The sequence below is a fragment of the Pungitius pungitius genome, chromosome 20, assembly GCF_949316345.1.
Source record: "Pungitius pungitius chromosome 20, fPunPun2.1, whole genome shotgun sequence".
NCBI classification, from domain to species: domain Eukaryota; kingdom Metazoa; phylum Chordata; class Actinopteri; order Perciformes; family Gasterosteidae; genus Pungitius; species Pungitius pungitius.
In genome coordinates, this window is record NC_084919.1 from 7615766 (window position 1) to 7642770 (window position 27005).

The following is a 27005-nucleotide window of genomic DNA, read 5'->3' on the forward strand; positions in this document are numbered from 1 at the left end:
TTTTAAGATATTTTAACTTGTAGGTCAAAGGTCAAGGCCACTGTGACCTCACTCCAGCCCCCTGGCATTCCTCCAAATTTAGTAAACATCTAGCAAATTTGACAGTTTTGCACAAATATTTAATAGGATAACATGATGAATTTTGGACAAACATGAACGTAAAGTGCACAGAAACTGGTTGTAATTTTCAATTTGCTTGGTTATTTTTCAATATTTTTCTGAAGTAAAATGAAAAAAGTAAAGGCTTCAGGTGCAATCATGTGCAAAGTTCTGCTTCACTCAATTGATAACCATGTTTGGACTCCTGGGATCCATCTTGTGACCCCTTGCAGGTGTCCTGATCCTCGGATTTTTAACCTTTATAATACTATATTTTGTGGTTTATTTTAATAACCTACACCTACTAGTAGTGGTAATGATATCCCCCAATATTGTCTGTAATAACGGTTTGTAATCCAAAGAGGGCAGCAACACACCAAAGAAAAGTTGAAGCATTTCCTTAAGAGAAGACAATTTTTGTAGTGGTTTCTATACCAGTCGTGCTAACATATATTGTGTTATTCAAACAGTTGTAAGCATTAAACATATATGTGACTGCGCCTGAAAAATGCAAAACATCCTACATTGCATATGCTGATTTAATTCATCCTACATTTAAAGTTCTATCATGAATACAAAAAAGAAAGAGTAGTGTTTCTCAATAATAGATGTTGAAAGGATAACATGCCTCGTAGTATGCATCCATGACAAGCTCACAACCAATCATTTTGAAACTGCATATACACATATATACCATTACACCGCAACAGTACACAGATCATTTCCTATTTTCTCTACTAAGCTGGAGCAGCTTGGACCGTCAGCTCATCGCGCTCCGCGGGACACGCCCTTAACTTTGGACACGGTGCACGAGGTGCACGTGCTCGCCCATCAGCTGGTTCCCAGCATCTGCAAGTGTGCGAAGACACCTACAGCGAATCGGGGAGAGGAACTTGCACCACTAGGGTTCTCTGTCGCTCCCTCGGTTCGCCTCCTTCCTTCTTTTGGCGCATCCTCTCACTCGAGCCCCAGCCTGTTGTATTTACCCCCCCCCACGCTCCCCACCCCCCCGGATCCGGACTCGGAGACTGAGGGGAACCCACCTGCCGGAGATCGGACGCACCTCGGGATGGATGCCCTGAAATCCGCCGGCAGAGCGATCATCAAGAGCCCGGGAGTCCCGCGGCACACATGGGGAACTTCCAAGCACGAAAGTGAGTGAGGCTCCGTGTGCGCATCGTGGTGTTTGGATTCGGTTCAATGTTTCGTACAAAGATCCTGGCGACGCAGCAATAGGCGGTGGGGTGGACCAAGAGAGGGGAAGAAGGACAATGCGTGCCTCCGGACTGTAGTGATGGGCCGTTGTGTGTGTTTTTTGTGGGTCTTGTTGTCCTTCCCAGCAGAGCTTGGAGGCACCGGGGTGGAGAAAGCGGTTCAATCACAGGCTGCAGTCTCTGTTGTAATTGCTTTAGTGGCTCCTGTTCAAGTGACACCTGTCCTGTAACAAAAATAACAAGGCTACATGCAGCATGAATAAAAATGAGCTTTTTCGAACTGACACCAGACATTTGATTGAATAATCGAGTAACGTTGCGTCGATCGGCAAAAGTTTTTATATTTGATCGATCGTTCTGTTTAATCAAGCAAAAACATGCTTATCAGATGTGAGGTGGCTGTGTATCTTTGTTTTCTGTCTTTTATTCAATATTCATTGGGGTCTGGCATTGTGGTTGGTCAAGACATTTGAAAGCAAAGTGGCTCTCTCTTTTTTTCACATCTCAAAACAGTAAATGATCAATTCAATGAATTACCGATCAGTTGATAATTAATTTGATCCTTTGTTGCAGCACTGAAATTAGATATAATAATAATAATAATATTTTGACAATTTGTAGATGGTGGCGCATGAAGAAGTGTGATGCGGTGGGACCCGCAAGGTTGGAGGTTTGCATCCCAGCTGCCCCATGTGTCTGAGTCGAGGTGTCCCTGAGCCACCTAACCCCTAATTTCTCCAAAATGTATCGCATTGGTTATAATTCAACCTAAGTCGTTTTGGATAAAAGCGATAAATGACATGTAGACGCACTGCATGTTGTTAAATTGTGTGTTTTTTTAAACTTTTAATCACACATATAATGAGGCTTTTTACAGTGTACAAATTGCAAATGTCAAACAACGGCTATTTAAAAGAATCCATAAAGGGTTGCTGTGCGAGGTTGCACCCCAGTCAAAGCAGTGTGAAGTGCACGAGGGTTGAGTGAAGGGTTACACCAACAAAGCTCCTTGCACCATTGACGGGCCGCCTGCAGCTCTGCTGTCTCCCCGATGTGTGAAGTGATGTCTTGAATGCTCCCCCCCCCTCCCTCCCCCCTGCAGCTACAACACGCGTGAGCTTCTCGCTGCCTTAAATGCTAGCAGGCTGCTGATTCCTCTTTCTTTTTGCCTTATCGTGGATTCATGCGTTGGGAATAATCGGCAGCCTGTGCCAGCTTTAATTAGACTCAACATACAGGGAGGTGTGCTTGGTGTCTTTATTCTCCATGTTCTACATATATGAGAGTGTTGCGTGTAAATCCCGGGGATTTAAAAGTTGTCTCATTATGGATTAGGGCTTTAAGGAGGTTGTCTTGGTTAAGTTCTTGGCTGCTGATGGCTTTTGGAATAACGCCTCTGACTTTGGTTCTGTGCAAACATTGATGTAATGGAGTTATTATTATTTCCCTCGACACCTTATTCTTCATCATTACTACTATTACTTACTTGTAGCCCTCTCAAACGTCACAGGCGGACATGCCGACCGCACGGTGTATTTTAGGGGAGCTGCTTAGCGGGGCATTTGGAGGCAGCACGGATGTCTGTGAGGACCAGCGCGTGGCGATGCGTCAAAACTGCCTGTCTGAATGCAAATGAGTCGAGATTGCAGCTGCTTGTCACATCCACGCATATTAGGTGATTCAAGTTGGAAAGGGGGGGGGGGGGGGGGGGGGGTTGGAGGGATGAATTATTTGTGTCCTGTCTACGGTTGAGAGGACCGGTCACCTTTCTTTTAAATAACCACGTAATGAAAATCATACAGCTAATCTGGGGGGTACTCTTGCCCCTGTAACTGTGGATTGCCAAGTTCTTTGACAGAGAAAGGGTCTCGCTTTAGTCATACATGATATGATATGAATATCACAATGCATTTTACCTTCCATCAGGGACTTCTGAGTTGAACGTTCACGTGGTAGAGCATCCATGCATGCGCTTCATTTCAAATGACACTGTAGAGGCGAGGTGAGTTAAGGGCAGAGGCAATTGGTTGAATGGTGGTGACCTGCGTATTGTATTTTCAGTGCGGCTGCGGCACTCTAAAGTCATGGAAAAGGCTTTTACTAAATATAGTGCCATGAATAATTCTGTTGCCACATGACCTTTCTGCTGACTCCGCTGTGAGGTCAGACTTCACCGTAACGGATGTGCCTCGAAATCCCCATTTCAGATTCCCATCCAATTAGGTTAATGGACATTTTACATGTCAGTTTAATGTCTGAAAGAGCAGTGTTTTAATGTTAAATCCACGAGAACAATCTCACTCGGTGGGACCATGTGCTGCATCCAAAACAGCACACGACTGAATTAACGACTGCAACAAGCTGTGTGAAAACGCATTAACTAATAATCAGATCAGCTGTCCCTCCCTACATTTCAGATTTTCATTCAGCGACCGCATGTAAGGAAATATGAGTATCCAGCAAATGGCTGACATACTGTACATTGTGATACCAAATGGATATCAAAGCCTGGGATTAAACAGAAAGCACTTTTCCTTCATGCAGTGTCACAGCTTTCTCTCTTTTTGTGAGGCTCCTGCGAGCGTCTATACATCTATAAGGATCCTTTATGTAACAGCCACATATCTCCGAATGACCAAAACCCATCAGTATAACATCGGGGTTTAAAGCCAGCAATGGTATTTTGTGTCTGGAGAAGGAGGGTAGAAATGTCCTTCTGAAGCGCTTTACTGTCACCAGGGACGTGGCATTCCTAGTGTGCCTTTTAAATCCCGCTTCCTGCTGTCAGTGTGGAAGTCGGACAAACCATTAGCACCATTTGAGAGCTATTGCACCCAAAGCCCTGCTTCTGTACATGTGCAACCCTCAGGATGAGTCATGAGAAATAAGAACAACACATAGGCATGGCATAATGGTTACGCTAGCCAATAGTTCTCAAAAGGCACCTTTTAACAGGCAAAATAATTACATTATTACCTCACGTTAAAAGATTTATTTACAGTTTTTCAGCCCACAGGATACTGACGCGTGCCACACTTCCCCATCGCCCCTCGTGGCCTTCCGTTGTCATCTGTTGAGGTCAAAGCCACTGGCAGGAGAGGACGGGGGGGGGGGGGGGGGGGGCACAGCATGTGCCCGAAGTACAAGCCTACCCTTCTGATCACATCATGTAACAGCAGAGCAGACCTTTCTCTATCTCAGGATACACACACACACACACATTTGCCCTTGGCACCAAGGATGTCTGTGCTGTACAGTCTGCATCAGTTTTTAACATCTTGTAGCTTTGGGACGGACTGAGTGGAATCCAGTAAGGCGGTTTCCTCAGGTTGTTTCTCTCAGTGCTGTAAATATCAAAGCTTCCTCCTGCGTCACAGCTGGGGTGTTAATATCAAAAGAGAAAAACAATTAGGTTTTTTCTTGAATACATATTTCCAATTTTATTGCTGAGAGGAAATTGTCAGAATATGCATTTTTTGGTATTGCTGTGCAAGAGCTCCATCTGAAATGAGTGGAGTCAACTTTGACTGTTTGGAGACTACAGCCTTCGGTTGTGTTAAAGCTGGCGGGGGCCTGACTGGAGGACACGCAGGAGTCAGCGGTGTCGGTTAGCACGGACCCTCGAGGAGCAATTACCTCTCAAAGGCTCGTTAAGACTCAGCAGCTTGTGAGTCAGGGACACACCGGTGGAGGCAGAGCAGAAGCAAATGGGGAATGGTGGGAAGATGATGATGGAGGGAATGTCAGCAGTGCGTTGGGAGTGGGAGGGATCAATGTCGGGGGGGTCTGTGTGGAGCAAATTACAGCGGATGCATTTTCTTTCAATGTGATTTAAAAAACCCAAGGGGATGGCTCAGTTATTATCTGTCCATTATCTGTTTGTCTTTGGGAGAATGTGGTCCATTCTAACCACAATACTAGTGAGGGGGATGCAATTGTGTTTGTGTTGGGTGCAACTAACAATTACTCGTATTATTTGTTGACATTTGTTTTGTCAGACCAACGTTCCAAAGCAAAACAATCCAGAGACATCTGATAATCTGTCCATGGAGAACCTTTGTTATTTTCAATACATTTTGCATCAAAAAGGACTAAACGGACTAGTCAAATATTCAGATAGAAGATTATCTTTAATATGTCAACTAACCAATCACTCAACTAACTATTCCAGCTCTACCCACATTCACCACTGAGGAATAAAAAAGAAGGCTTTGTCCTAGTTGACACCGAATGAAGAAAAAAAACGTTGCTATGTAGTTTAAGTTTACAGTTAAATTAATTTGCATGTCTTTGCATTGCCTGAATGCTATGCTTTCAGTGGCTATGTCCTGGATTTATTTAACACCGTGTCTGCAGGAAAGGAACATTTGCATACAGCACATGACCTTTTAAAGCAACGGCCTGTTTACTGTTACAAGCACAAAATAAACCAAGAGCAGAGAAACAAGAGAATAAGAAACACCATTAGTGTTTTCACTGCATTTCCAGTGTAAAGGATAGACCCTCCAGGACCTAATATAGTATATAGTACATGTGTCCAGTAAAAGTCAATATGTGCACTAAAGTGAGCTTTAGTGCATCTGCTGATGATTTAAGGGGAAGTTTTCCCACCTATACGCTGCATAATTCATGCCTGCACACTCGTCAGTCTCAGCAGTCACAGACACGGGGTAGATAAGACGTCAAGGCCTGCTAATGGCTTTTCATGCAACCGCCTTTTTGAAATAAGAAATCAATTTAGCAGGTTATCATTGAGGATTTAAGTTATTTAAACTCATTCTGTATTCCTCAAGGTCTTCAGGAGTCATGACTGATTGCTCACCATCATCATTACATAAAGAAGTACTTCTCTCTTCTTTCTGTAAGGCAGAATCCCTCACTTTTATTTAGTTTAATGAGTAATAGCGGCAATTATTTTGCGTGAGTGCATGACCTTTTTGACTGTCTTTTCTTTGCTCGGAAGAGAACTGCACGAGCTAAATCCCCCCGTCCCCAACAGTGTGATTAGTCGGATTATTGTCAAAAGCACAGCTCCCTCAGTGACAGTTGTGCAGAGAATGTCTGCTTCTCGGTGGAGTATTTTCCCCCCCTACGTGGTGTGTGAAGACACCACGTAGGGGTGTAAGATTCTGTGAATCTTAAAATGTTTAGTGGCGGTCTTTCTTCATCAATATCTGTTATGTGTCTGTGACGCTCTCAACAACTATCACATCCATTCTTTAAACATTCCTCCTTAACATTCCCGTCCCCCTTAAGGACCAACGTAATAACTCTACTTAGACCCTGACATTTTATAACCTCATCATTTCACTTTGATTGGCTATACTTTTTTTTTAGCGTTGAATGTCAAATATGGTAATACCCTAAACTAATAAGAAATTCTGCTAAAACTCAACATTAGCATAGCCACGTGGAGCGTATTAGCGTTCAGATGTTGGCATTGTTGTTTGTTCGGGTGCTCAAAACGCTGTTTAACTTCCCCACACGTGTCTCCTCCTGTTGAGATCCTGCGGTCGCTCCGGGTATTTTGAAATGTAATAATGTCTCATTCTTTTTCTGTCCTGTCTGGGTTTAATCAAAGCTTAGTGGGAGTCCTTTTGAGCTCCATTCCACAAGTATCATATCTGTATTAATGCCGTAAATCCCCAACGTGCCAAGGAGAGTCACCTTAATTCTTCCTGGTGGTTTAAGGATGACAGGAAGGAGCCAACGAGATGTGCGGCTGTGATATCAGGAGGTTCGGGTTCAATCTTTTAAAAGCCCTTTTTGTTTTTGTTGGGAAAGGCCACTGCCAAGCTTACCTACGGTATTCATCTCAGAACAAGAGCTGCCATATTGATTGTGTTGCATCTTAGTTGATATCCAGTTACCGGAAGATCTGTGTCTACTTCATCCAATTTTTTCGCAATGTGTATTTTTTTTCCTTCACAGGCTTATATTTAAGGCTGCGAGTATATTTCGTTCACTGTTGCACTCCACAAATATTGATTTTTAAAAGCCTCTGCCTCATGTTATTAAAATCTGCTCAACACCATATTCTTTATTGATTTTCTGCATGAGACCATGAGTTATGGCAAGTGTATAAGATTTTGTCATGGCCCCGAGTATATATATATATACATTATATGCTGTCAATGGTTATGTTTGCTAACTCATCTGTTTTCTTTCACGTAACCGGTTTGACATGGACGGCTGTGGGCATCTTTCACTCCTTTAGTCCAAACAGATTAGGAAATAGCATCTTCCTTGTTTCACCTCCATCAACACAAACCTGTAAAAATCCTGTGCTGTGTGCAGCTCGTTATTATTCTGCTCTGTGCAGTCCCTCCAGAGTATTTTCAGCACCAACAAGGTTCACCGGCTTGGAGTAAAGTGAATTATGCAACACATGGAAACTGAGATCCTATCTCGGGAGAGATGCTGCAACCGCACACACACACACACACACACACACACACACACACACACACACACACAGCTTCTTGTTCAGTGTGTCAAGTGAAGTCTGGACACCTGAGTCCTCTTTCTCTGTGACTTCTGTAGGATATGCTGTCACTCTATTAGAGACTCTCCGTGTATATTTTCTGTTGTCATTCTGATGGTGTATGTATGTGTGTGTGTGTGTGTGTGTGTGTGTGTGTGTGTGTGTGTGTGTGTGTGTGTTGTAAAGAGAGAGCGAGAGCGATGAAGTACTGCACATACCTGTGTGTGTGTGTGTGTGTTTGGGCCCTTCAGCTGAAACTGCTTCTCCACTGGAGAGCTAAATCCCATCTCCGTGTTCTGTTCCTCTGAAAAATTCAAGCTCCCTTCAACAATTTTGACACATCATGCCCCCATCCGAGAGCCGACGTTCCCACTCCTAAATACATCTCTCTGCAATGTCAAAGTGAAAATGGAAAACTTCTGTAGTGTGATAAAAACACCTTTACCTTTTTGTGCATGTTGCTTTTTTGTTATGCTTGTTATGCAATTTCTAATGTACATGTAGGAAGGCATTGTCAGTCTTTTGGTCTTTCTGTACATCACATTGATCCAGAGGAAATATCTCGTCAACCATTACATTTAAATGTTGAGAAACAATTATATTTATATATAGATTATAGTGGACCTTTTTAACCAGAGACAAGAAACTGTGTATATGTATTAGTTTGAATGGGCACACTGCACACTGCCATTGATTACCCCTACGCCCCCCTTGGTACCCCGGGAGGTGTCTGTCTGTGTCAGACCAGCATCCATCACTCAGGACGGGTCTAAAGCGATCTACTAGCATTAGAGAGGCTTCCCGTGGGGAGTCCTCACCTCCTCATCTGTGAAAGAAAACTGACTCAAGTGAGATTAGCAGCGCTCCAAGGTGACTTGTTTTGCTTTGCTGTGATAATGGATTGGAAAGTTAATGATTGCACCGGCTAAGTGGTGTTTTCTAGCACTCGGCTTGAGATCAACACTGGGAAAACCGTTTTTTTATTCTTTTACAAGTTACGGCCGTACCGTGGAATACAAAACAAAATATTGAATACAAATCTGTTTTTCCATGAAAGGAGTTCTTGTCACGGGAGCTATTTATAGTTGATGAAGAAGTCAAAATTGGAGCCGGCATACTCCAGGGGGAAAAAGATCCGTATCAGCAAAGAAAGAATCATGCCTTGTTTGAATTGCTAATGAAAACAATCCTGTAACGGTTCTGAGCAATTATGCTTTATGAATAAATGCCCGGGAGGAAAGATTTCCTCTAGTAGCTGTATTGTTAATGTGGTTATGCTATTTTGGCATATTTTCTACTCTTTCTCTTGTGATCTTGCACTGTACTGAACTATAGCTCGTAATTTAGATGTCAATATGACCCATTTTCCTTTCTATACAGGACATGAGAATTATTATATTTATAATTTTTTATTATATTTTCTCAGTGGTTCAGGGTCTAAAATTCCATTTATTCCTATGGAGACAGCTTTGGAAAATATTGTATTTGCATTAATTTCCTTTGGGAGGAAATTGATCCTGATTGTTTGTTTTAAACAATGGGCTCCTTTTGTATTTCTGTTGCAGTGTTTTTTCTCTTCTGCCAGGAAGTAAACTTGGACCAAAGCTGTTGCCTTAGCAACAAAATGCCATTAGGAATAATCCGCAATGGATATCTCAGGAGTATTGATTGAACCGAGCAGAGCAGCACAGTAAAAGCTTTGTCACGCAATACAAAATGGCTCAAGGTGCTTTCAATGGACATTTCCTCTGATGTCGTCTCCCCACGAAATGCCCTTCACTCAATGATAAACTGTCAGGTGACTGTAAACAGTTTGTCACACAGACTGTTTACAATCACTCCCCTGGCAACGTTGTTTGATTAATTAGCTCACGGTGACGCACACAAATACACTTTTAAATGACTCCACACAGGATTTTCGGAATGAAGCCATTATTAATTATGGGCCGACTTAATTGGGAATAGGTTTGAGGGGGGGAGGTTGGGTTCAGTCAAGTAAAGGAAAGCGGTAAAGATTAGGGTGCCGGTGCAGAAGGGGTTAACCAAAGGGGGCCGGCCAGGGAGCTGTGATCCAAGGAGCCCCTCCGGAGAGGAGCCTCCACGCAGGTCACCAGGTTCAGAAGAACAAGAGGGAATCATAAACTGCTTTCATATTCAGACTAACGTTATTATTCCACACGGAGCAATTTTTTTGGATAAAAATGTCCCCAGTAGAAATGATTAAAAAAAACAATATATCTAATATTTAAAAAATAACAACATTTTACCATGTTAAGAATAGTGAAGTCAAAGTGAACAATTAAGTCTGTTTCTCTGGACCAGGGGGCTGCAACGTCTGAAATTGGAGTGAAGGAAACAAGTGTTCTCCTTCTGAGGACAAAACTCGACTGTTTGAGTCAATCAGCGTCTCGCCGCTGTTTGAGATCCTTGGTTTGATCCGGTCCAATTAAAATATATAACGATACCGAGCAGGACAGTTCCTGATCCCTTGGTTGAAGCCTTTAAGAAGACATGAAAGACATTAGGGAAAAATCTTTCATCAAGTTAGCTTTGTGTAATAACGTAATTTTATATTGTGTCTTTCATGCTTCACGCTGCAACAAATTGTCATTGAAAAAGAAAAAGGCTTCTCGACTTCACGTTGTGTGTTTCCAACTCTACACAAACCAAACCAAACTCTTTTTATCTTTGTCAAAGATTGGAATCATCCATTTTATTGGTTTTGCCCACCTTCGTCTTTATCAGGACAGCTTCTAAATGCAGAAACGGATAAGCCTCACAATTACATGAAACTTCTTTTAAATCTCTGAAAAACATTTCATCGCACAACACATAAAAAGCATCAAAGCTGAAGTAAACCCTCATTAGCATCAAAATATATGTGGTTCCTTCTTCTCCAATGAAAAGCAATGATCAAATGATTTCCAACATTTTCTGACCATATTTTTCTGCTCTCAGTTCTCAGTTTGCCATTTGCCATTAAAGGGAAAATATTTTTATTTTTGGAGGACTTGTAAATGGGCCCATTGGATGTGTAATATCTCATTTACAATTCGGGAGTTTGATGTAGCGCTCCAGTTTGAAGCGGGAGGTAACTCCACCTCGTCTGAGACCTTTTAAAATGTTTTTTAGCGCACTTCCTTTGATGCTTTGCCAGTGTGTTTAGTAACGTAATGTGCAGGTACCACCTCCACGCTGCTGCTGGGCTGATAGTGCTCCAATCAGTGGTTGCCTAGCAACATAAGCTGCTCGATTCCATGACTCCATCTTTGTTGTAGTTGGCGTATGATGGGTGGCTTGCATCTTAGATCAGATTGATAGTCCAAAATATGAATAAATGTTCCCGAGCCCCCCCCCCCCTTTCAAGATGATCTCTTTTATGTGAACAGGAGGACTTTTATTATGTGTGGGTACAATTGTAGGAAGTGGATAATAAGAGGCAGTAGGTGAAAGAGGTGTTGAGTGATAGAATTAAGAAAATGGTGAGAAGAGCGAGAGTCTGAAAGGCAGGACTAAGCTTTACTCGGTTCCCCCTCAAGGCAGTATGAGGAACCAGTCACACACACACACACACACACACACTCTCAGCCCACCATCTTCCCTGAATGTTCGGCCTATTTTCCTGTCAAGGTGGTGTCCTAGATTCAAAGTTCTATCGGATGAGTAGAACAGTAAGGCGAAGAAATGATACTTAATGATGTGGAGGATGGGAGTGTCACTTGGGTCCAAAAAGCAGGTTATATATTTGTGTTGTACTTGTTCCATTGGATTTAAACCAGGATGCTGGGACGGGAATGGCCTATTTACTGAACTGTGGGCAAATTTTGAAAACAGAGAATCCTTGTGTTATTTTATCAATCAGCGCAATCTTATTCCAGCGAAGTACACAAAGGGACGGCCCTTCAGATATGCAAAGGATTCACCCTCACACAAACGGATTCCTTGCTTCAAAGTCAAATGATGGTATCTGTGCAGGTCTGTGTGCCCCCGGCGTGCAAGCGCATTCGCCCTCGCTCGCCATGTCTAAGTGTTGTAGCTAGAGGAATCAGCTGGCGATCACTGCATGCAGTTTGAGTTTGTGCCTATCACTCCACAGCAGTCAGATCACTTGCTACGAAACGCTGATGTTTTGCAGCTGTTCAATCGACAGTGCCGAATGTTTCTTTTCTTTTTTCTTACAGCGTTCAATATCTCCAGGCGACGGTATTGTAAATGTGATGTCTTCAAATGGCTACGTGCGTTCATTATAGCGCATTGATTTCCTTCAGCGCGTGTCCCAACTGTGAGGCTTTTGTGCGAACATAATGGATTCCGTGCACTCGCTGCAACAGCCTGTGTGTGGAAAGTGTTGCGTGGCTGCTATTGGCTTCCTCCCTCCCCAATCTCCTTTGGTGATCTTTTATTCTTTTACTCTCCCAGTAACACACCCGTGCTCAGATGACAAATGTAGCGTAGAGAACAATAAAAGTTTAAATTGCACATATTCAGCCCCCCCCCCCTCAGTATTTTCCTAAACATGTTAAAATCCAATTAGCCTCCCTTTGCATGCGCCTGTCATTCTTATCAGCGGTCCCTCTGTAGACGCAGGATTTATTAAAAATTGAAGCACTCCTCTTTTAGGGGGATGATATATTGGAAACCCTGCAGCATCAACATGAAGTTCCTTAATATTTAATGCTTGTAGCCTGCTGAAGACACAACACGGACGCTAGCACTTCACCACATTGTGGTGATGTGACATTTGGAAGAACACAAGCATGCAATACATCTGGCTGTATCCCATCTTTGGCCGACCCCAAAAATGTACTGATAGATAGTGAATAGTGAAGTTGATCAAGTTGATCTTTTAATTGTTTGGAAGTGATACTTGGCTTGTCATGCTTTCCATTTGAGCACCGTGCATTGACACATCCGATCTCACACAGAAACGTTACGTTGGCCTTGGATGTTCCACCTATACTTCAGTATTTTAACCCTCGGGTAGATGGTAATGTTACTGTTTGCAACTTATGTTAATAAGTTTGGTACACTTTTGCTTTGGTCATTTTTATTTTTTAAATGTCTAAAAAACTTGTTTCATGTGTATTTTATTGAGTTTGGAGTTTGTGAAATGTCCACTACCGAAAAAATTAACTGAAACCAGAATACAATAGAAGTACAATGAGAGTAGAAGAGTAAGTATTCCTTGAATAATAAAATAACAATACACAGTACAACCCTCAAAATATCCTAAAACACGTCTTGCCTTCTCATTGGCTGCAGCTTCTCTGACAGGTATTTAGCCTGCGAGGTGATGCAGCTCTGGGATCTGGGGGCTTTCTGAGGAAGCAAATTCTGTGTTTCTCAGCTGACTGAATCACAATCATTAGTTTCAACATTTCTGTTTGTGTTTTCCGCATTGCGGACATCAGAGGGCCGCAACTGAAACCCCCCCCCCCCCCCCCCCCCCGGTGTTCACTAACTGACCCTGACCTCCAAGCTCCTGTGCAGAAGGGGGAAGAGAGAGGATGAATTCCTGCCTCACGGATCCTTAGCGCATTGAAGAGCATCATGAATTCACAGCTAGTGTGAACATTCACGCTCAGAACCATGAATTGCTTTAAATATTCGTGTCCCAATTAGACGAAATACAATCTCTTCAATCAGTACAGACCTCTCATCATCCAGAACCGCTCGAGAGCAACCAACCAGCCATGATGCCCGCCATCAAAGCAATACTATTTAACACATGTTAATGAAATGTGCTCTCTGGTATTGAAGCAGCCCCCATTGTACGATGGAAGATTAGTTAATAATTCATAGCTTTCGGACGCGTTGTAAGGAGATGGTGTTCTCTGCTGTTCGCCTTCACAGCTGCATGGGGCCTGCCAGTGACAGATGGCTCAGCCCATTTGGAGAATTTGGTGCCAGAAAAGCCCAGTAGAGTGTTAGACAGCCATTGTGTTTGCGTCTCTTTACCTTTCATCCTCTCTCTTTTTCAATCTCACGATCATTTCAGTGTGCGTTTGAGCAGAAATTCCCCCCCGGAGAGGCGAGACGTCACGTTTCACTTATCGCCCCGTCGAGTTTATCCCGGAATGTTGTCTGTTGCACAGTTCTGTACGTTGTCTGTCTCCCGATGCACCGACTGTGGGGAGTCCAGGTGTCTTTGTGCCACAGTTCAAGCTCTCTGCCGGGGCACGGCCTCCCTCCCTGCGTGGAGGACAGCTTTGTGCTGTTGGTTTGGGAGTCACAGCAACAGCAAGACATTGCAGCCATTCTGTTTGTCGGGCCTGTGCCGCATTTCTCCTCTGAGAATAATAACCGACGTCAGCTGAAATAGGGTGTAGTCTAATTTACAAAGTGTAAGCTGACGAATTCCCATGTCTTTTGTGTTTTTGTCCAAGCAGAGCTGCCGGAAAACTGGACGGACACCAAGGAGACACTGCTGGAGGGGATGGTATTCAATGTCAAATACCTGGGAATGACAATGGTGGGTCAGCCCAAAGGAGAAGAGATGGCCTCAGCTGCCATTCGTAGAATCGTGTCCACGGTGAGTCACTGGTGTCCTTCTGAGTCATGCGACTTTATAGTGGGAGTCATGCACACTAGGTGTTTTTATTGGGAGTCCAGAAAAGGGTACACATGATCGGGCTGATCAAATCAATCAATCTTTAGTTTTGGGATCTTCAAAAGCAACGGGAAATTTCAAGAGTGACATTGTGAAGGTTTCAATTACGCCGATGCTTTTAATAGGAACCCTCGAGGGGTTTTGTGAAATTATAGCCTCAAACTGCAGTGTGTGAATGAATACTTGTCAAAAGTGCATTTTTGTGCAGGGCAATATTTTGTCTGTATGTTCACGAATGATAAACTGGTAAATTGTTGCACCAAATCTACGGTACAATAGAAGCTGTACTCACTCCCACCTCAGCAAATGTATTCTCAAGTAAACAGAACCCTTGTGAACACTCATCGTCACCCATTGTCAGTGTGAGCTGTCGTCTTTCCTATTGGAAAAAGTCCATTCAAAAGAAAAAGTTTAAATTCCAAAGTTCTGTAAAATATTAAATTGACGTGCAGAAAAACTTTTAAAGTGGGCAACCCGTGTCATCACTTTCTGTTGTGCAGTTGTAGTTGAGTCATGTTTATGCCGAGGTCAGCAAAAATAGCTGCTAATCCAGGATTATCAGTAGTTGCACATGTGCAGCAGTCAAATCAGTGTTATGATGTTTACCTAACAACACTGAGCCACATGGGGGATTTTGGGGAATGACTTTCTTCATCTATTCCAAATCCCGTTGTACTGTTCAGATTCAACTGGTGAACTTGTAGACAAACACAAACCACTTTTTTTACGAACACAAAATTCCATACATTTCATTTCCTCTTTTCCATTTTTCTCCCACACATATGCACCTTTTCACTGAGCGCTGCCAACAATAGAAAATGTCTAATCTGCTGGAAGGCTTTCTCTACACAAAGAAAAGCCTGGCGAAGGCATCCTAATCATAAACTCCCCCCCCCCCCCCCCCCGCTTCTCAATTAGAGTCTAAACCGAACCTAATGGCAGGATTGCGATTCAATCGAATTACACCAGGACAGGAAAAGCAACTCCGATGTCTCTGCCTGTTCCCTTGGAAACCAATCAACCTGAATGAGATTACTGAATACATTTGTGACTTTTCCCCTTTGCCACATGCCCCTTTCAGGCATGATAAGACCAGACAGAGGGATGAAACGCGTAGAGAAGGCCTGAACGCGCCGTATCGCGAGCTGACAGATTTGATAGTTGTTTTTTTTGCCTTTAAGGAAAGTGGTGGTTTGCACTTTCTGCGTGAAGGAACGGTGCTTGTTCTTCTTCTATTATGAGTTCCCCACGTTGTAGGAGCTGTAGTTTTAAGCAGCATGTGCTGTTCCTTGTCACCGTCTCCGGGGCATTGAGGCTCCCACAGCGAGCCCCGGCACCGCTCCTTCTGTCCTTCAGAAGTCCTTGTTCCTGTTTGAGCAAAGATCCCACTTCCTTTCATCCTCGGCTTCTCTCCCCCCTGTTGGCCTCCGTTTCACCTTCTGCAGAAGTGAAGGCAGTCTCCATGTGTACGACGATGAAACCCTTTCTTTTCTTTGCCTTGTGTATTTCTGTCGCTCTACTGATTCTTAACCTGATACCGTTTGGATGTGAAAGTAAACTGCTCCCATTCGCTCGCTAATTGCAGCTTTAGGAGGTCATTGTCATCGCTCGAAAGGCGCTCCCGCAGAACGCAAGCTCAGCACTGTGGCCGTGTTTTATGAAGCACCAGATGGAGCGGAGCGGGGGGGGGGGGGGCAGCGAGGGGCTGCCAGCCCGACCTCAACTTGCAACGTGTAGCCATCATTCCGGGCAACACATTGCAGCTTTCCTCCCCCGAGCTTTGTCACCTTTTTATAAATTCCCCTCATTTCTGGGACAACTCAAGCATGCTGCCTAATTTTGCACGGCAGCAACAGTGGCATTCAAAGGTCTTTGGCGTTTTATGAAAAGTAAGATCATGTTGTATTTGTGTCAAGCGGGACAGCGCGGCTCTTCGGCAAGATGTTCTGCATTTGATGTAAACGTGTTTTTCGTATTCACAGGCCAGGGCCAGTGCTAAGAAGTTTCGTAAAGTAACATTGACGGTGTCTCCGAAGGGCATCATCATGACGGACACAGAGACCACGGACCTCATAGAAAATGTCTCCATTTACAGGTAAATATGGAGTGTTGTATTCAAATGCACGGAAGAGAAACTTGCACAGCGGCTGTGCACATTTGACCTTTCAGGACTCCAAGCCATATGCTGTTCAATGGAATGCTTATGTCATGTAATGAGTGTGCGCTTTTACATGTTACAAGTGGCAAGGAACATTACTGCAATTCAATGCAGTTCAATGCACTGTCTGCAGAAGTGTCATTTTACATTTGTCAGTGGTTTACTAAAGGGGCTGAAAGGGGTTGAGTCCTAATAACAAAGAGGAAGCTTTATCGGATCCATGAATAAACTGATGTCCTCTATATAGGTCACTTTGCTCTCGGTCCATTTCTTGGATGCCTTTGTTTGGATTAAACCAAGCAGAGTCTCATGTTTGATCAATTACTTGGGAAACCAATAATGGGAGGGCATGTGGTAGTTGCCTGGGGGGCGTCGGATACTCTGTCTCTCTCTCTCTCTCTCTGTGTCAATGAAAGTCAACCTCTGTCAATCTACCAAATCAGTGAATTGTGTGTGTTTGTGATTTGCTGTCTGTGTTACAGGATGTGATAGAATCCTGTAACACAGACAGCTCTCTGTGTGGCTGGATTGTGATTAAAGAACAGGCTTTGATACACTGTGTGTGTGTGTGTGTGTGTGTTGGTCTGCTGATCCACCTTATCAGTGGTAACAGACCACAGGCCAGGGGAATCAGCCTTGACTTTGATCTCCTCTTCCCTCCTTATCTGCCCATCCTCTACCAACCCCTCTCATTTTTGCAATGTATTAAAAGAAATCTTTATTTTCTGCGCGTATTAACATGAACGCAGGAATACCCCATGACTAATTGCCCACTTTGAAACTCAAGTAGTGATACAGGAGAGAAGGGCCACATGCAGAGCTTTGGTTGACTGAGGATTTATTTTTCCCCTTCGTGAGACCCCCACCCCCACCTCCTCTAGGCCCCCTTCCCCCTCCTTTCTTATGTCTTATTTTAGTTGCACATAATCCACTTATTGGCCAATACAGCAAGTCAAGGGGGAACCAAATGTAGCAATGTGAGGCCATGGATCAAATGTTTGTTGATTTTGCAAAACAACCCGAATAACCTGAAGACAATAGGTGAATATAAGATGCCTAGATGCCTGTCCAAAGATGGACATAAGGGCATTTTAGTGTACGTGAATGTGTATCTTTGTGGAGTTAATTGTGCATTCACACTCTGCGATGGGGCTGTGTCCCTCAGGCGAAGCTTAGTGAGCAATAGAAAAGAGAGAGACGGGAAGGCGTCGTGCCATCGGTTTGGAAATAAGATCCCGCAGCCATGACCCATCCACCAACGCGCATATCCACACCCACACAAACACAGGGCGGCCCTCCCCCACCCAACACACGCACAAATAAAAACAATAAATATCATCCCGTATTGGTGGCCTTTTCAGTTTTTGCAAACCGATATTGAATTCAGCCGCTCAGATGATGTCATCATGAGCTTGATCTTTTAACATGGTCACGTCTGCCTTGCAGTGCTGCTGCAGGTCTAAATGTTGGAAGGGATTAGAAGGGATCAGCATGAAGAATGGCAAATGAATGGCAAAAAAGTGTGGACGGGCCCTGGGATCCAGGCATGGGCCTGTTAACACCTCAAGTGGCCCTGTGGGAGCATGAAGAGGCTCATTCATTTAAAAAGTTGCATCGGATGATGAGTCATTTATGCTCATATGTGATGAACTGTTTCAACAACGGCGGAGACACCAGCATGAAGAACAAGTGACCTTGCAGGGACCACAACTTTAAGAACAAGTGGCTTTGCGTGGATACCAACATTAAGAACAATTGGCCTTATGGGGACACTAGCATGAAGAACATGTGGCCTTATGGGGACACTAGCATGAAGAACATGTGGCCTTGTGGGGACACTAGCATGAAGAACATGTGGCCTTGTGGGGACACCAACATTAAGAACAAGTGGCCTTGTGGGGACACTAGTATGAAGAACATGTGACCTTGCGGGGAAACCAGCATGAAGAACATGTGACCTTGCGGACCACAACATTACGAACAAGTGGCCAAGCTAACAAAACTAGCACCACATGCACGTGAGAGTGCTGTTTCCTTTTTATTTTGAAATTGCCAAACTATTCTGTTAAGTCAGAAGATGTTAGATCGTAAATAAAGAACAAATGTCTAATTTCTGAATACAAGTAATAATAAATTTAAAAATTAAAATTAAAAAACTGTATAACTTTGAAGCAGAACATTGTGAGGTGTTCAGCTTCCATCCGCACTGCTGTTACTGATTCATATTCTGACGGAAGGTCTCAGAGATCGACCAGAATATCAATCAGCAAAACCACACAATAACTCCCCTGCACCTGTTGAAGCTGCACGTTATATCTGAGATATGTGAACACTGTCAATCTTTTCTCCAACATTCAGGAATGCATTTTGCCTTTTTGTTGAAAATTTTCCACATTCGAGAATTGTTGATGCCCGCCTTTCTTCAGCAGAAGCAAATCGCTGTGTTTCGTTAATGCACCTCTGTCCGGTGGAGAATCTACCCCATTGTTGGGTTAAATGGCGTGCATGCTTTATTCAGTGTACGCAGAGAATTCACAGCATTTGAAGTGTTTGAAGTTTCATTCAGGCTTTGTACTGCAAATATTTAAATTCTTCCATTGATATTCCCTCTCTGCCTCTCAAACACCGGCGCTCTTGACAGTGAGGAGATCAAAGGCTTGCGGTCCACGTAGCCCCTCTGGAGATATGATGCAGACTGACAGTGCAGCTTCTGTTGTTCGAGCTCAGTGGGAATGTTTATGCCGTCAATTATTCTCTTTCCTGTTGTTTCAAGCTGAAGGCGTGTTCTGTGAATACTATCCATTGTGTGGTGGCAGTGATTATGAGGTGGGAAAGGTGTACGCACTTGGATCCGGACATCCAGGTCTGAATGACTGAAGAATAGAGGGAGCTGGGTGTGAGGCTGAATACTGACATGTGGATGATATACTAAAACAAATATTTCTTCTTTGAATGATGAATTTACAGTTGGGAAATAGTTGCTATTGCTAAGAGGAGACATTCAACATCATTTTTTTATTTTGTACCTTGCTCCATTCTCACACTAGTTATTGATCCTTGCTGCTACTTAATCGGGGGTGTTGGCTCGTAAGTCTACTGACCTATTTGCTCATTTTGCGTATGATTGCTGCTGAAGGACTGTTAAGAGGAGTTGTGAGTTCCAGGCATTTCTTTTTATTTTCAGGCTTCGGGCAAAATTGGACCGCCCACGATGTTTTTAAACTTCAGCAAGCACAGATCAGGGCCTTTTGAGTACTTGGAAATACATATATATATATTCAAAATGATGTGATCCAAAAAATTCCTTTGTACAAAAAAATAGGGTTCGTTTTTTTTCTCTATACATATCTATTCAAAATGCTCTTTGCTATCGCCACAGTTACTGATTTCGTAGCATAGATTTTGATAATGTTGCTACTGTAGTGCTGCTGGCGAATCATCATAGGGAACCAATGTGCGATGTATATAATACATTGCTTTATCAATAATGTATGCAACAAATTTAAATTCCGAGAAAGCAAATGCAGCGCGATTCAAATTAAAAGTGAAATCGGCTTGCGCCTGATATTCTGGGCGGAAACTAGAGGATGATTAAAGTGTTATGTTTGTTGTTCGGTAAAAAAAAGTAGGCCAACCTTTTCAACCCCCTCCGCCGCCCCTCCCTCACCGCACCCCCGCTTACTTTTTTTTATAGCAATTAGGGCCCAAATAAATGTCAAAGGACGGAGGAAATCCTCAGCTGGGTGTCATGGGCATTGCAATGTGGGTCATGCATCGGTGGAGCGAGCCGGCAAACAATCTGAGAGGGAGATCCGAACGCTGGTGATTTCATGCTTGTTGTTTTTACAGAATAAATCACTTTATTTTTAGTGCTCTGCTTGAAGCGGTCCAGCCAAAAGAAGCGGCTGATAGGTGCAGATCCCTTTTTGATTGCAGTTCATAAGTCAGGGCTGGATGGGGCCCCCCCGTACCGTCGGTGATGACGTGCATCGAGTGACCCCGAGAAGCTACATTTATTTCAGCGAGGCTGAAATTGTGATCTTTTCACCACAAGACAACAACTGCGGCCCGTGGAATGCTTTTTGCTTTTGTGCGGGTGAAAGCAATAAAGATGTGGGTTGTGTATTTAATTATAGCGACAAAGATCGAGTGCATCCCTCCCTTGCACATCTATTCAAAGCGACAAACATGACACGCTCTGCCAGTTTAGATAACAAACCCCAGATAGACGAAGGGCGTCACTGGAGATCGATGCGGCTTCTTACAACCTACACGAAATCCCACTAAAAACCAATCCATTGCTTTTCGAGTCCGTTGTGTCAGTAAACCTATACGAGCTGTCGCTGGGAAGCCTAATGGCGCGCTGGTCTTTGTCTAGATTGGTCTTAGATTGCCATTGAAAATAACTGGCCGTAGCTGTCAATTGGTTTTGCAGGCAATTGGATTTCTTAAAGAACAGATATAAGATGCAGAACAAATTAAGTTAGGAACGAGATTTCAAAGCGCAATACAGTCGCAGAAGGAATCAACAACTTTAGTTACAGCGCAAATTCAGAAAAATGTCATCAGAAATTGTAATATACTCAATAAAGCCGTTATTATTTCACAAAATAACTTTTGGCTTTTGGTAGATTCACGAGGTTTCTCTATTGCTTGTTTTTGTCAAGTGACGAATATGAACAAGGCATAGCATATACAGGTAACCTGAATACATTTGATATATATATATATATTTATATGTATGTATGTGTGTTTTTCGGGAAAATTTGTGCCATCTTTTCTGTGTTTTATCGCAACAAATGACTTAGATGATATTAGCAGAAATGGATCCTGCACGTTACAAGACTGTGAGGAATGAGAGTAAAAAATGATGAAAGCAGTTGAAAGAGGGCACGGTAGAGCAATATTTAAACCACACTTTGGTGTGTTTTTTCCCCCTCCTTAAGGTTAGTATTTATTATATTAAAACATAATAGTCATAAATAACAACTTTTCCCTCTCACACTGACGTGCAGCTCCTGAGTGTGTGAGGACAAACGGTTCAAACCTGCCGATACGCATATTACACATACATATGTATTTGGTGCAATTGCTCATTCGTCATCATAAAGGCATGTTTTTAGGGCTATTTGAAAGTGTTAGAACATTTTGGACCAATGCTTTTTGTGTTCTCTGTACTCTCTGTTGCAGAATCTCGTACTGCACAGCAGATAAGACTCAGGATAAGGTCTTCGCTTACGTCTCTCAGAGTCAGTTCAACGAGACCCTGGAGTGCCATGCCTTTCTCTGCCAGAAGAAGAAGATCGTGAGTGTGATTTTATTGTGTATATGTGTGTTTGTCTGGATCTATTTTGATACACGCAGTTGGGCGTAGGCGGCTCTCATGGTCAGTTTGTTTGAGGACTGAGTCGGTTTGAATTCACCTGGGCGAGAGTGGCTTAATATAAAAGTTTGTGTATGGCTCCATCTTGTGGCCTGGACACCTCACAGATCATCAGTCTGTGTTTAGAAATGTTTGTAGAAATGGAAATAATTTAAAGAAAAAAAGCTTACATTTTAAAGTGCATCATCCCAGTAAATGGTTCACTAATCCAACTAAAGATATCAATGCAAAGCATTTAAATTGAGCACCAAATTGAATCTCAACTATTCAATATGTTTCATACATTCAACATGAATTTTCATCTCTTTATTCCTTTCTACAGGCTCAAGCAGTGACATTAACTGTAGCCCAGGCCTTTAAAGTAGCCCTCGATCTGTGGGAGATTGCTCAGGAAGGTAAGTTCACTGATTAACATCCAATCAGTGACTAGGAATCCTTTCGGTTTCTATAGTTTCCTTCATTTTTTTACACTTTTCTTCTATCTGCAGACAAAAACAAAAAAGCCCGGACCTGCTGTTCCTGTGCAGCCATCAAAGGACAGACACAGACATCAGACACTCCGTGTGGGCCTGCAGGTTTGTCCACATCCTCAAGCACATTTCTGCACATTCCATTAGGCCCATTTATTCTTAACAGGATGAACACTTATCCTTATCCTGTAGTAACACTTATCGATACTACAAGACGGAAGGAATCTTTATCCTCAGCCCAAAGTTAACTTGAATTCTTTTTCAGCATTTTCAAGGGGACTTTCTTGTCACTTACTACCTGTTTGGGCCTATAAAAGTTCATCGGTGTTGCGAGAAGCTATTGGAGAACTGCCTGTCACTCACAAAATTAACAGTTGGAGGGTGTCCTTTGTGTCTCCTCCCGGCTCCCTTTCAACCTCTCGGCCACACCTGCCTCCTCCCTCAGACCCAGAGGCACGCAGGCCCGTTGGTTCGGAGGAGAAGCTCCGGAGGCCCTTCTTCTCCGCTTCACTCAGCTCGCCGTCGCCTCGCAGCAACCCCACTCGAAGGCGACCAATCAAACACGACTCTTGGGTAGGTCCCACTAGCTTATCTACCTTTCTGCTTTTATTAACGCTGGAAACCTTCTTGTTTCCGATTAAATCTTAATTCTATGGTATGAATTCCAAAGTAACGGGTTACGGAGAGCACTGCTTCTATTGGCAAACAGACCTCGACACATCATGATCATCAGGCATTTTGCTTAACTTTTTAAATTCCATTTACTGAGACAAAATGCAGGCACACACTATTGTGTAGCAGTTTGAATAGGCAGTAAAACTAAAAACAAACCTTTTAAAACGTTTATGTTAAAGAGGCTCACTATTGGTGTCCACTTACGGATTCTTAACACTAGGTGGCACCATATTCATGAGAATGTCCCACCTGCAGGCTGACAATCCTCGAGTCAGTGTAAATTGGAGAGATTATTTATTCCATTATATTTATATAAGTGTCTCTTAAATAAAAAAAACAACAACAATTGAATTAAATTGCTTCCAAATGTTGTGTAGAAACTGTTCCCAGGCTGTGTTTCTAATGAAATATATTCAATCAGTCAGTGATTGGAACAAAAACCTGTGTCGTGCAGTGATTCTTTAGCTCATAAATTAATTTGAGTACCACTTAAAAGACCTTATGACAAAGAGCCTCCGCGGCAGCAGGGGTGTTATTTGCAGTAGTTTTACGTGTCTATTGACTGATATTGTTTCGTCCAACAGGACGTGGACGATGGCCTTGATGATGCGTTCTCAAGGTAACCTTTGCACATGACTACTGCTGAACCCGGGCGATTCTTCTGGTCCACAAAATACTCAAATGGTTCCACCTGCAGAACCATATTTATTAAATACATTTTTTGTTGATTCCAGTTCTAAAGAGAAATATTTTCTCGCCATTTAAATCCTGTCATGCATATTTGACATTTGCACTGAGAGTGATTGTCAGCTGTCAGTAACCTTTCTGAAAAAAAATACTTCCTTTGACACATTGATTGACACAAATATTTGTTGAAATTCACAGAGACTGATATGCAAAAGTCTCCTTTTCCCAGGTAACTCTGCGTTAAAAGATGAAGATGAATCCAGGGCAGTGATGTAGAGTGGATGCACATTATAACTGTATGGTAACTTAATTTGTATCCTAAAACATATGTATTCGTTCAGTCATCATTGACTGTGTTGACAGATGATTTAGTGTCTATTAGTGGAAAGTTTCTCAACAGATCAAAGAAGCCGCCAATCATTAGGTTTTGTCGCCGATGTACACGTTTGTTGTGTTGGAGCATGCAGCGCTTTGGTGGAGGCAGATGGGTGGATGAGAGGCGGAGGTTATACGCAGCAGTGTGGCCCAGAGTGTGCGGGGAGATCAGAAGAGGAAGGCAGGTCATCCGTGAGACGAGGGATTACCGACCTGCTTCTGGTAGACGAGATGCGCTCTGGAATGTGGAGGACTCTGGATCGCACTCAGTTGTCATGGCTGTCACACTTCGGTGTGACACGTGGCTCCGGGGAGGGGGCCTTTAGCTCAGCAGAGGAGGGCGGTGGGTCTCTGGTCTTTAGGCACCTTTACAAAATGGTCACGTGTGATTTCAGTTATTTTAGGTTTCATTTTTTTGTATCTCCCATGTACAGAAAACCCTTATTAACAGGTCTCTTCATTTAATGTCCTGCTTAGCCTCTTACTTTAAAGTTTAAATCAAGTTATTCCACTTGATTTGGATGTAGCAGCACATCCTCTAGCGGTCACTAGCGATGCTGCATAGTCCTCTGACTTGTCACACCACTTCCACCGCTTTTAATTAACGTTATCGCCGAAGGTCACAGTTGAGGCTTTTGTGGAAAAAAATTCAAATTGTAACAATGGTAGATGGTTATCCATCAACTGCCTTTTTAAAGAGGTTTATTTAAGTTTTCATTTCAACTTCATTCATTAGTAGCGTTGGAGTTAACCCTCACTTGCAGCTTGGGAATGATGAGATTTAATCATTTAACAATTGAATTAAATATAAAGTTTCTTGATGTGGTTTATTATATAAGAAACATTCTTGGTGCTTTCACATATTTAAACCTCTGCTACTTCTCTTTCTCTTTCTTCTCTCTGGCATTCAGCAACATGGAAGTAGAGGAGATGGACACCGGTAAGTCATGTGACCGACATGGCGTTGGCTTGTTTGACATTGCATGTTGCATGAAGCCTTGCATTTAGAATAATACTAAATGAAAGTTGTTCCAGAAATATGCAAATCCTGTGGTTGCCATATTTTATTGACCTTCTGTGATGAGATGCTTTAAAGACCCCTTCCATGAGAGAAACTACTGGGATAGGAACATTTGTTCAGGAGTAGAACATTGTACTGTACAAAAGAACATATTTTTTAACATGTTGAATATATCAAAAAGAAAGGCAGGCCTTCTGGCAAAAACACACCTAGTTTAAATAGTATAATGGTTGATTTTGACCTTAAAGATGAACCTTCAGCATATCCTGTGAGCTCCTTGAAGGGATATATGTTCCCTGCCTTTGACCTCTCTGAATATGTATTACTTTTCTCACCCTTTCCGTCTCCGTCAGACTGGCCGAGTCCCGCTCCGAACCCGTCTCTAAGGATGCAGCTCTGAGTCCCGGAGAGGAATCGGAATGACCTTTAATAACACATTCCGACAACACCTGCCCGACCCGGAGCAGCTCAGAGATCAAATCAAAACGCAGAACACGACGACGACCGGCTGGCAAAACACGTCGAGCTACCAGGGTTCACGGACTGAATCGGTGAAGCTCTGCTTAATCTTCTGTGGAATGGATGCCTCGATGTCATAAACTGCCACTCAACACACTTCTGCCATCTTCTCACTAACGGCCAGATGAAGGAAGGGACACAACGTTCGGCACAGCCCTGCAAGTTACACGTGAGGTAGTTCCACGGAAGACTCCTTTTTTTATATCGAACTCGTAAAAAACGCTCCACTTCAAGGGGGATTTGGTTGAAGGTTGTCTGTGTTTGCTCAACACAGAAGCTGCTGGCAGTCTAAGCCGTCACTGGAGGAAGGTCAGTGATGGAGATCCTCAGCAAAGCCGGTTCAAATTTTATTTTCACGTGTTCATCCTTCAGCTTGTTGTGCGGATTCAAGTAGATCTTTAATTTAAATATATAAACAGCTTCACTATAGCCCACAATGCCTCCGTTTTGGAGTGGTACCCATCACGACGAACCCATTTGGTGTGTAAAAAGAATAGGTGATATTCCAGTATTTTCTCCATGTGCTTTATGTTAGCAATGCACAACAGCAGACTTTTCTCCCTCAGACATTCCTTCAAAACATGAATATGGCTTTTGAAACCAAATTACAACGACTACTTTACATTCTTCCGTCTCCTCAATGAGTCAGCTGTCACTGTACATAAAGATGATGAAGGTACTCAATAGGAATAGCAATGATGGAAGGTTAAGAGGGACGCGTGCATGGCAAGGCCAAATTATCAGAGTGAAGAAACCTATTTCCCTATTCTGTATTTTTTAAATATCAAAGCTGTAAAATGTACGTATGCATATGAACATTGTAAAAGAAGTGGGATGAATAGAATCAGGGCTTCACAAAGGTTGTTTTTATTAATTATTCTTGTTCAGAGTGAATGTGTACATGGTTGTGTGTGTTGCATTAGTTTAGACAATTTGTACAAAATATAATCTTGCATGTGTTTTTTTTTATCGCTGGAGGAATTGCTTTATTTTTTTTTCAATATAACCATCAGTAACCAAGTGCAGTTTTTCATTATTAAGTCGTAATCCTGCCCTCAATGGAGTAATCGTGTTACATTGATCGACAGGGTTCACGCTTTCTTCTCTTAACTGCAGTCTGGGCAACAAAAAGGGCCTTTGTTCCATGTCTTATTATATATATAAAAATACTGCTCTGCTTAGACTAGACGCATTTAGATCACTCTCGGGTGACGTCCGCTGCCAGGAGGATATTGTACGTTACCCCAGTCTGTCTGAAGTGGTCCTCTATCTGTATTCACGGCATCATGTCTGAGCTGGAAGGCAGAAAG

At 42.9% G+C, this 27005-nt stretch overlaps 2 protein-coding genes across 8 annotated transcripts in view; both read left to right on the top strand.

The window, feature by feature from the left end:
• The first annotated feature begins 837 nt into the window (after positions 1-837).
• si:dkey-71h2.2 (low density lipoprotein receptor adapter protein 1) lies at positions 838-26813 on the top strand. Of its 2 annotated transcripts, XR_005114184.2 has the most exons (11): positions 838-1253; positions 14187-14329; positions 16390-16502; positions 21756-21870; positions 22271-22343; positions 22437-22523; positions 22864-22991; positions 23678-23712; positions 24010-24498; positions 25067-25095; positions 25530-26813. XR_005114184.2 is itself a non-coding variant. In XM_037449406.2 (10 exons), exons 1-10 carry the CDS (start codon positions 1169-1171, stop codon positions 25574-25576), a joined length of 855 nt encoding a protein of 284 aa, XP_037305303.1. In that variant the 5' UTR covers positions 840-1168; the 3' UTR covers positions 25577-26813. The 2 variants fall into 2 exon arrangements, 1 of the variants encoding a protein (XP_037305303.1); XM_037449406.2 differs by lacking the exon at positions 24010-24498 and having other exon boundaries at positions 840-1253.
• rps12 (ribosomal protein S12) overlaps positions 9174-27005 on the top strand; it is a 209637-nt gene continuing 191805 nt past the window's right edge. For 2 of the 6 annotated variants that reach the window (XM_062559614.1, XM_062559629.1), the window contains exon 1: positions 9174-9183. The gene's annotated coding sequence lies outside the window, so the exon portion shown is untranslated. Of the gene's footprint in view, positions 9184-13994; positions 14005-20145; positions 20156-27005 lie in introns of those variants that run through there. The other 4 variants (XM_062559609.1, XM_062559627.1, XM_062559624.1 and 1 more) reach the window with 2 other exon arrangements.